The sequence below is a fragment of the Primulina eburnea genome, chromosome 8 (genome assembly GCF_022965805.1).
Source record: "Primulina eburnea isolate SZY01 chromosome 8, ASM2296580v1, whole genome shotgun sequence".
Lineage (NCBI taxonomy): Eukaryota > Viridiplantae > Streptophyta > Magnoliopsida > Lamiales > Gesneriaceae > Primulina > Primulina eburnea.
Genome location: NC_133108.1, coordinates 5085404 through 5094992, shown reverse-complemented (window position 1 = coordinate 5094992; position 9589 = coordinate 5085404). Strand labels below are relative to the sequence as shown.

Below are 9589 nucleotides of genomic sequence, written 5' to 3'. Positions count from 1 at the left end.
ATATTGTGCGTTCTGGTCTGGTCTCTGTAATGTTTTTAGGTCGTTCCTCCGTTTCAATATCAAAATAAATCGTGAGAATATCAACTACCAAGTAAATGATTATTTATCAATTTAAATTTTAAGATTAAGATAATTATTTATTCATAATTAAGTTTAGCCATTTATCTATTTTGGCATCAAAATAAGCGATCTAACTCCTGGTTTAATTAAAAATAATAATTCGATCTCAATAGTCAATATAAAGGGCCAAATTGAATGACAAATGCATAACACGCTCACAATTCATTATTCTTATTCATACAAATGCATCCTTTTTAGATTGGCTTGGTATTATAATTAATACAAACATATGACAATCTAACTACCCATAACCACTGGTCTGGTCTGACACATCACTGAATCAAACTTGAAACAAAATATGAGTAAAAGAATAACATTAATTCCAACAATAGGCATGGTTCCAACTACCCAATAATTCCAACAATCTGGTCTGGTCTTACACATCAGATGGAATGAAGCGTTTTTAACTTGAAATTCTAGTGCCCACCCACAGAAGTTGATTGCTTCCTTCTCTTTGGTTCTGGTTCATCCAACTTCAAGGAAACAGAAATTTTACCTTCGGACGTGTTTTTCAACACAGAAAGGTTCCCCAGTCCAACCAGGTTTTCTCTTCCAAGATTTGGATATGCCAAAGATTCACATGAAAAGCTTGGCATGAACTGGTGCTCTATACTCGGAGGAGCTACATCACAACCACCCACAATTCGAAACTCATCATGGCTGCACGGTGGCAGTAACTCCAGACCAGAACAGATATCAGCAGAGGCTCGTTGCACAATACTTGAAACAAAGTTCTCTTCTGATTTATCTTTTGAGGTAGTAGTGATCCACTCGAGTGGTGCAGATTCTCTGAGAGCGGAATGAAATCCTGTTGCAGATGCATTTCTCTGCTCCCGTAATGCAGCTATTTAAGAAGAAAAAAAAAGGAGCAAAAGGGCAAAGAAGCACAGTAAAGATATTAGAAACAGAATGAAACGTGATTTTGATGACAGTTAATTAAATTTTATTTCAATTTAATACACGAACCTTGAAGCCCTTCTGGACTTGTGATGATATCAAGTTCAAGAAGATCAAGAAGACGTCCTAAATCAACTCCACTGGTCCAATTCTCCGGAGGTTGGCCGGCCTTCAATTTCAGCCGGCCTCGATTGGCTGTCCCACCCCAAATGATTCCTACTGGACGGTGTTTTTCACCGTTCTGACCTGTCAATAAGATGAGGCTTCCACTGTCGCCTTCAAGGTCAAAAGACAGTTGATTCTCGCCTACAATGAGAAAATCTGTGAAGAAACACATTCCTTTTTCATCATTGTATTCTAAAGCATAAGCCACTATAGTCCCAGTAGTCAAGCCAGAGCTTCTTCCAACTTTCACCACCGGCCTCCCAACTACACTATCTATAGGAGACTGCAAATCTATTATGTGGACATCAGCAATTTCACCTGCACCTTTAACTAGTGTCGTAACGTTCGACATGTTAAAATCCTCCGCAAAAGGAATGAAAGCCCCATCCGCTCGAACAAATGTTTCTGCATAGTCACAAGGTTGTGTTCAGGATGGATCAGAATATGATTAGGGATCCACTACCATGATTATTTAAATACTGATCCATTCAGAGGATGACATTCAGAAGAATGGTATAACAAGAAACTAGTTCCATGCTTTGTTATATTATTGCGGGTCATTAGAAAATGTAAATTTACAATCAGACTCTGGGATGAGTATACCTGGATTTGTTCCAGCAAAAGTGCCGTACCAGATATCATCAGCTACGAATGACGTAGCCCTTTCCACAGCACCTAAATACACCCCTGGCCCAAGACTTGGTGGCAATGGATGAAACATTTTCTGGCTTGGGTAATCAAGATCAACAGCCACGTGCCGATTAGTGAGAAAACCAACCTCCCTATTTCCTGTCCGGCTTTTGACAATAGCACCTAATGTCCCGTAAGTTTCTTGGCTTGCGACCTAAAAAATGCACACGGAATTAGATTATTAGGGATAAGATCGAGGAAACAAACCAAGAGTTCTAATGAGGAAGAGGCCTCTGAACCCAACATGTTACAAAATGTTTAGAATTTCACATATGTAATGACATTCTACCAAAAAAGTACCATATTTGAACCCAGCGGCATAAGCGTAATATGATAATAAGTCAGAGGAAAAAAATGATACAATAGTAAAATTTACCTGGGAACCAGATCCAATCCATGGATCACTTCCACCGAAGCCATCAACAAGTTCTGTGCACAGTTGTTCCTTTGGAGGGGCTGCTGGTGTTCCATAGTAAGAGAATTCAACAACATCAACATCACACCAAACACCTCCAGGTCCCTGAAAATTCAATTCACTGGATACAATTTTTACAGGAAAAAAACAGGATATGTTTTCAAACAAGGTTCCAAACACCAAAAGCAGTTAGTGCAAAACCTCGAGAGCAGCAGGTAGACAGTGGGCAGAGCTGAGCCACTGCCTGTGAACTTTTCTGGCAACAAAGACAAGTATAGCCGGTATATCAGTCAGCGCACCCCTTCTAATCCGAAAACCAATTGCTGTTCCAAGACTAAAGCACCGTAAAAGTTTGCTATGAAATGCCCTGATTGTCATCAGTTCAAGCAAGGTGCTAGCCCGCAAGCCAGTGGGCCATCGACCATGAGTTTCAGGTAGAACTCCCTTTTGAAGATTCCCAAAGTAGAGCAATCTAACTTCAGCAGCATCGGTTAAGCTGTTGGGAGCTGGCCATGAAAAGTAAGCAGCATTGTTCTCAGATAGCTGACAACCTGTTGCAAAGCCTTGCGACTCAGTTGCACGTGCTTCAGGAAGATTCAGATTGTCGCAGTAATTCCTTTCCAAATCGAAAGCTGATTCCTCAGATTTTGCAGAACCAGAGTGATGAGCTCTCAAAACCATTCCAGCCTGATCCATGCCTCAGCTTTCCTATCGGCAACATATGGAAATTTCAATCAGAAAAAATGCCAGAAATTATAGAAGTCAACCATAAATGAGGAAAAAACAACAGGAATACGAGATGATCAGAATTTCAAAACAAGAATTTAGAAATAGAAACCCTTTAGCCAAGCCTAGATCTTTATATTCATGAAGAAGTAGTGAGACAATCAAATGAGTTTCCCACTGCCTCCAAGAGGGAACTACACAAAGCCGTCGCTTCAAGAAATCAAATCGAAACTCCTGCAAGGTAACTAAAGATCAGTAAAGAAGGTAAAAGGTTCAGAAGATTCGCTGTATAAGTCACCCATAGAAAATTTTCCATTTCTTCCAATTTAAAGAACTCATTTGTATGAGTGAAATACCGACTGGAAGCTAATACGCAAAGGGTATGTTGTTTATGATAACATGAACCAACTGTTATTTCACCAACCCCACAATTCCAAGGGATGTAAAAATAACAGCAAAGATTGAAACATTTCAAGACACTACGAACAAAAAAGGGTAACTTTTCCATTGAAAAGCCGTATAATAAGAACCTAGTTTAAAACACCAGGAGAAAATACTTTATAGAATGAGGATTTGAGCGCTTAAAGAAACACCATTAAACTCCTGAAAGGCACACCCATCTCTTGAGTTAATCAATACTCGGTCTGAGATTCGACAAATAAAAAAGACTGTATCGATACTGAAAGTAGATCGATGCTAACCTGTCAGCAACTCTCAACATAGATTTTCTTCACAAGCACAACCTGCCAAGAACAATCAATTTATCAAGAATGAATGAGTTCTCATTAAAAAGTTAATACGAACATCCTTCTAGGCAATCGTGAAGAAGCTAATATGTACGCCAGATAGTTCGTTTTCAATCTTCCTCTGTGAAAGAGAGAGCAGGGAAATACTGCTTCCCTATTTGTAAAAGGAGGCTGATATTAGAAAATTTTAATACGGTATTTTAGTAAACTATTATCAGTAACTAACATATTGATATTGGCAGCCTACAACTTTCAAGTTTCAATCATTCGAGTCCATTAATAGACAGTGCCAAAGATCAATCAGATGCCATGGCAATTGACGAGAATAATAATTCAAGAAAGAGACTCACAATATGATAAAAACACACAGCTGTTAATTTTCCTAGTATCATACAAAATTTTCCCTTTCTCCCACTGCTCTCTTTTTAGCAGCCCCTACCTCTAAAACATTATTTTATACAGTTCTTTCCCCACAATTATCATTTGACAGAGAGATCAAATGATGGGCGCACGCTTCTTTCTTTCTGTTAAAGAAGTCAATATGATAGTACCTCCATTGGTGAGTAAAGGGGCGACGCAAAAAAAGATACTACCTTTTTTTCTTGGACTCCATTGCTATACTTATTGGTATCTGGGGGATTAGGGACCCATGGGAATTTTCTCCCGATCGAAAAGCCGCACTTTTGCCCAATAAAGAACTCATTTTCACCTAGCTTTTTACACAACACCCGCCTTTTCAAACATTTATTTATTTGATCTGTGCACGAAAATGGTATCTGGGCAAAGAGATTTGATCCTTGAGAGATAGTGTGATTGGGATAGTAATAGAAGATGATGCGAGAGATATCTGACCGTAAAAGAATGGAAATAAAGCGCTTGTAACTTGTAAGTTCACATATTTCCAATGCACGATTCGAGCGTATTCTAAATGATTGTGGTATTCGTAGCAATAATTTTTCTTGAGGCCATTTCTCAAGGAAAAAAAAAAGCACAAAGAACTGTTCTTGTTTTCGCGTGTGAGGGGAGACAGTGGGGGGGCTGCTGTCACTGTCTTTTCATTTCATTATCTTCTCAGACTTTTGTCACAATGATACAAATTATGCATCGCATTTTGTCAATTTATCAAATCATCATTGGTGTGGAAATTTGAAATTTTTTTTTATTTGCATGGAAATATTAAAAAAAAATCATAGATTCATATGTATTAATTTTCTTCAAATTATAAAAATTTAAATACTGTAAAGTAACTGTCGTTTTGCCTCTTTCTATGTTTTTTTTTTTAATTTAAAAAGTACCTATTAAATTTTAAATAAATTTGCTAAATTATCAATTATTATTATTTATCATCATCTACTGCTTTTATTAAAAATTTTATTTTTTTATTGAATTAATAAAATAAATAATAGTGATTCAGACAAAATAATTTATAACACATTTCATTTGTGCCATACGTTGTTGATACTCTATCTACACTACTGTCAACTGCACTCGTTGTATGTATCTACTAAATAAATAATTCTAGTTTTTTAAATTATTAATTAAATTATTAATTAGTGAGAATATAATAATAATATTATTATTTGGTCATAATGATAAAAGATTGTGACTTACTTAATATATAATATACATATCTGTGTGTATGAAAATTGGTTTTCTGTATGATGTTGATGGTTTTAAATTTTACAATTTAATTATTAGAAATAAAAATATATATTTTATAATTCTAAATTTAGTTATTAGATATATTTCTCAATTAATATACAATAGACCAAGACTTTCTCCAACCTTACGTATGAACGATTGAAAATGACTCTTTGATATTATTATTATTATTATTATTATTATTATTATTATTATTCATTATCAGATCGAATTCAGACGTCTTCTTTGTCGAAAGATTTATGTCTCATAATATACGTTTTCTCGAGTAAGTAACTTCGTCTACACCATTAACCCTAGTTGATTTGGGACTATATATGGTATGTATATACATATTATCACCGTAAAAGTCGTCGGATCTGGTATCGGGCACTAACCTAACGCCAGCCACGAATTTTAAAATCGGTTTCTAAATGGATGGATGGCAGAGAAAATGTTGGAGTGGACTGCATTAGTGGGGGATGTACGGATTGGGCTGTGGAGATAAGATTAGGTGGGCCCAAAATCTCCTACCAATTGATCGATCATTGGGCCATTAGGCCCACTATTATTCAAGAGACTACGGACAACAATTTAGCCAATCATTTCAGGTGTCGTTGGTTACAAATAACATTATGATTTAATTCTGTCAAAAAAAAAAACACATTATGATTTAATTATATCGATTATTATTATTATTATTATTATATGATATCAATATAATATATGCTTTTTTTCACTTCTTTTGTAGTTTTTCGGTTATCCTAAAATATCATATCTATGCTGATATTATATTAATATATAACTATTTTTTATTATGAATATTAATAAGATTCGCTTGTGAAGTTTCAGAGACGTCTCAGAGATAACCTACTTAGGACACCCACATTGGTGCATTAATGAGTGATTATTAACACCCATTAATATTCATGCACCAATGTGGGTGCATGAATTATTAATCTTGGCTGTCATGTCAGCCAAGAATTTCATCAGAATGAACGGTATTATTTCGCAAATAGCGACGGTTTTTCGTAAACCGTCGCAAATTGAAAAACGTCGCTACTTGCGACGGTTTCTCAAAACCCGTCTCTACTTGCGACGTCGCTATGTGCGACGCTTTCTCACAAACCATCGCTATGTGCAACGCTTTCTCACAAACCATTGCTAATTAACGCTTTCTCACGTACCGTTAAAATTAAGTTATTTTTAAAATAATGATACTATTTATTTTTAATAATATTTGTGGTAAAATGTTAACAAAATTAGAAAGATATTAAATTAATTAAAATTAAAAAAAATGAGTAAGTGGACTGTGAAACCCATAAATAATGAAAATTGATATTAAATGAATGTGAATGTGCGTTAATAATGAGAAAATGTTAATGTAATGAAAATGTGGCTCGTAGACTCCATAATTTTTGATGAGATAAAAAGTTAATAACATAGATTAACATGAACGGATGCCTTTACTCATAAAAATATGATATCGCTAAAACCAAAGAAAAGAAAGATGAGCATTGAACTTAGATTGGCTTGTTTTGGATTCATCCGTAAAATGTTAGCCAAAATCTACTATGATTCCATCTTCAAGATTTCCTGAATTACTAGATTTCTAACCCTATTAATAGTCATGAAACCTAAGTATAAATGTTCTTCCAATTCATCCATCTGCTCGATGAAAATCTGTTCGTTTTTCTGTAGCTGGCTCACCACTTCCGCACTGGCTTGGAGCCGATCGTTCCCTCTTGCGAGCCAAAGCTGCATCAAAGAATCCACGTCTTCCAGCTCGTTATTTAGACGAGCCACAAGCCGGCCAATGGTGTCCAGTTCCCGAATCAGTATGTAAGTCCCTTTAGCCGCGACATCGAGCTGAGTTGACAACCTAGACATATTGGCCACTGAAATCAGCTCGAAGGAGGCAGCTATGATTCCAGGCGCAGCCGCTAATATTCCGAACGCATGAGTCGCAACTATCACAATCAGCGAAGCCGTGAGAGCCACGAGAACAACGGCAGCGCCGCGTTTAAGCTTCTTGAACCGAATCTTGGACCGTGTCTCGTTGCGCCGTGACTCGAGCTGTGTGAGCAGGTTGGAGCAATCGTCTTGCACGGTTCGAAAACAGGTCGAAGAAGGAGCTGATGGTCCGAAAGGGTTGGATCTTGTGAACTGGTTTGTTTTCGGGCATGACCCGTTTTTAATGCATTGGTATTCCTTTCGTATATGGTCCAGGTCTTTAAGGAGAAGTCCACACAAGTGTGAGGCTTCAGCTGTGACGGTAAAATAGAGGGAGAAATCGTCTTTGCGGGTTCGGGTCAGTCCCAAAATTCGAGCGACATTGGGTTGATCCGGATCCAAGAGTTGCTCCACGAACATCCGGTAAGAAGGAAGCCGATCCGCTGACGTGGAGCCGACACTTGCAAGGGTGGTGAGATGATCTCCTTTGTTCAAGGATAGGACCCGCATCCAAAATTCATTGTAGGATTCGGTTCGAAAGGCATTAGCATACTCTTCTCGAAGGTCCATAATTATCGGATCCGGATTATCCATTTGTGCCGCTGCAAATCCAATATAAATGCACATTCTCAACCACATAACTAAATGAATTCTCAGTTGAAATTCCAATCAATCTATAGTTCTAAAAACAGAGATTTTAATCAACGATAACGAATCCGGCCGGGCCATTGTTTCCCCCTTTGGATTTTGGGGCACTGCCCAAAAAGGTCATTTTAATGTAAACGTAAAGGATGATAAAAGATTCTTGCTTGCTCTTCTTTGGGAAAACTGAAATAGGAAAAAAAAGTGATAACTATTCTATTTGATTTATTGATGTCTGTTTATCCCAAAGGAAAAAAAGAAGTAAAAAGAATTGTTACGTACCCCCGCAGGCAAACAACTTTCTGATAATAGCACAAAATCTAATCTTCATTTCGGGTCTGTTGTAACTACAACTGGTTGACGGAGAATGAATCAAGTAGCAAAATCGATCGGATTGATAAAAAGGGAAAATATATAAGGAGCAGTGCAGAACTTAATAAATTATTATTATTATTTTTTTTTTGCTTGCAAGGAAACAAAAGTGTTTGATAATTATCCAAGGGATCGGCGACCGAAAGAAGATTTGGCTTACACGATCTTACAAGGGAGTATGCAAGCGAAGAAGTGGTTGGTCCATAATTCGATTAATAAAAATAGGAACATGAATAGCAAATGAATCATTCCTCCACAAAAGAACATATTCTATCATTTAATAACATAGTACTCGTATGAATGATGGCCTTCCAATTATTCATCTTGGTTGCCTCAAAAAATGTCTTAAAATTTTAATTATATTAAGTAACATATATTATTTATCCAGTTTAAACCTATTTTGAAAAACTTTTACTAATGAAAAATACAAATACTCTCAAGTTTTGTGAAGAAACAAATGCCAAAAAACTGATAGAAAAGTCTTATTATTCATTCTGGAAAAAAAAAAGCACCATCAAATTCATTTAATTCGATCACGTTCTTAGTACTAACCATTTTGTTAACATTTGATCTGATATCCAAAAATAGAGTTGAAATGTCGAATAAATCAAATAGCTGTTTAAGACTCATTTAACACGATCCATGTTATATCTCAATATACTGAAACATATTTAGTTCGAGACTTACTTCATCCACGTTTTTAATTAAAATAAATTTTTTTAATAAAAAAAAAACAGAAACACACGGTTATGCTTCTTTGGTAAGCAATCATCTTCCAAATCCGTGTGCGGATGACATGAAATCAGAATGAGTACTCATTCGTGAAGCAATCATTTTTAGTTTGTTGTGTTGCGTTCATCGGTAACTTGGAGTGGAAAGTGGTAAATTAGCTACGTCAATAAACGGTAAATATGACATCATCAACTTTATGCAACTTTGAACTTAATTATCATATGTTTAACGGGGTTTATTTCATCCTATACATGTGAGCATTGTCTCCCATGATAGGATGAATGACAAGATTTGTCCATGCATATATATGATCCATTTTTTATTTTGAAATTGTATGTGTGTCAAGATCTTACCCATTGAAATGAAGTGAATGTAATGTCCACATAGATAGGATCTCATCTACCGTTTAACGAGATTGCATTTGAAAATCAAATTTAGAAAGGTGAAAACTATTTTTCATATCTATTTAAGACACGATTTATTGAAATTTTAA

The 9589-nt window shown here is 36.1% G+C and overlaps 2 protein-coding genes across 8 annotated transcripts; both read right to left on the bottom strand.

Annotated features, from left to right (window-relative positions):
• Nucleotides 1-233: 233 nt before the first annotated feature.
• LOC140838626 (protein NARROW LEAF 1) lies at nucleotides 234-4798 on the bottom strand. 7 transcript variants are annotated; one of them, XM_073205075.1, is made up of 9 exons: nucleotides 4612-4797; nucleotides 4353-4535; nucleotides 3715-3756; nucleotides 3126-3247; nucleotides 2489-2995; nucleotides 2249-2392; nucleotides 1786-2026; nucleotides 1087-1587; nucleotides 234-964 (listed from the first exon to the last, which is right to left on the bottom strand). In XM_073205075.1, the coding sequence occupies exons 5-9, from the start codon at nucleotides 2981-2983 to the stop codon at nucleotides 537-539; spliced, it is 1809 nt and encodes a 602-aa protein (XP_073061176.1). In that variant the 5' UTR covers nucleotides 2984-2995; nucleotides 3126-3247; nucleotides 3715-3756; nucleotides 4353-4535; nucleotides 4612-4797; the 3' UTR covers nucleotides 234-536. The 7 variants fall into 7 exon arrangements, with proteins under 7 accessions (XP_073061176.1, XP_073061177.1, XP_073061178.1 ...); XM_073205076.1 differs by lacking the exons at nucleotides 4353-4535; nucleotides 4612-4797 and adding an exon at nucleotides 3818-4089; XM_073205077.1 differs by lacking the exon at nucleotides 3126-3247 and having other exon boundaries at nucleotides 4353-4798.
• A 2071-nt stretch (nucleotides 4799-6869) lies between these two features.
• Nucleotides 6870-8544, bottom strand: LOC140837720 (UPF0496 protein At3g49070). The gene is made up of 2 exons (XM_073203834.1): nucleotides 8275-8544; nucleotides 6870-7952 (listed from the first exon to the last, which is right to left on the bottom strand). Exons 1-2 carry the CDS (start codon nucleotides 8321-8323, stop codon nucleotides 6970-6972), a joined length of 1032 nt encoding a protein of 343 aa, XP_073059935.1. The 5' UTR covers nucleotides 8324-8544; the 3' UTR covers nucleotides 6870-6969.
• Nucleotides 8545-9589: the final 1045 nt, after the last annotated feature.

Excerpts from the sequence above, each read along its gene's own strand:
- LOC140838626 (XM_073205077.1), bottom strand. The coding sequence starts at position 2,983 with ATGGATCAGGCTGGAATGGTTTTGAGAGCTCATCACTCTGGTTCTGCA. Across the intron at positions 2,393-2,488 it reads GTCTACCTGCTGCTCTCGAG|GGACCTGGAGGTGTTTGGTG; the intron begins GTTTTGCACTAA and ends TTGAATTTTCAG. Across the intron at positions 2,027-2,248 it reads GGATTGGATCTGGTTCCCAG|GTCGCAAGCCAAGAAACTTA; the intron begins GTAAATTTTACT and ends TGCATTTTTTAG.
- LOC140837720 (XM_073203834.1), bottom strand. The coding sequence starts at position 8,323 with ATGAAGATTAGATTTTGTGCTATTATCAGAAAGTTGTTTGCCTGCGGG. Across the intron at positions 7,953-8,274 it reads AAAGTTGTTTGCCTGCGGGG|CGGCACAAATGGATAATCCG; the intron begins GTACGTAACAAT and ends TTGGATTTGCAG.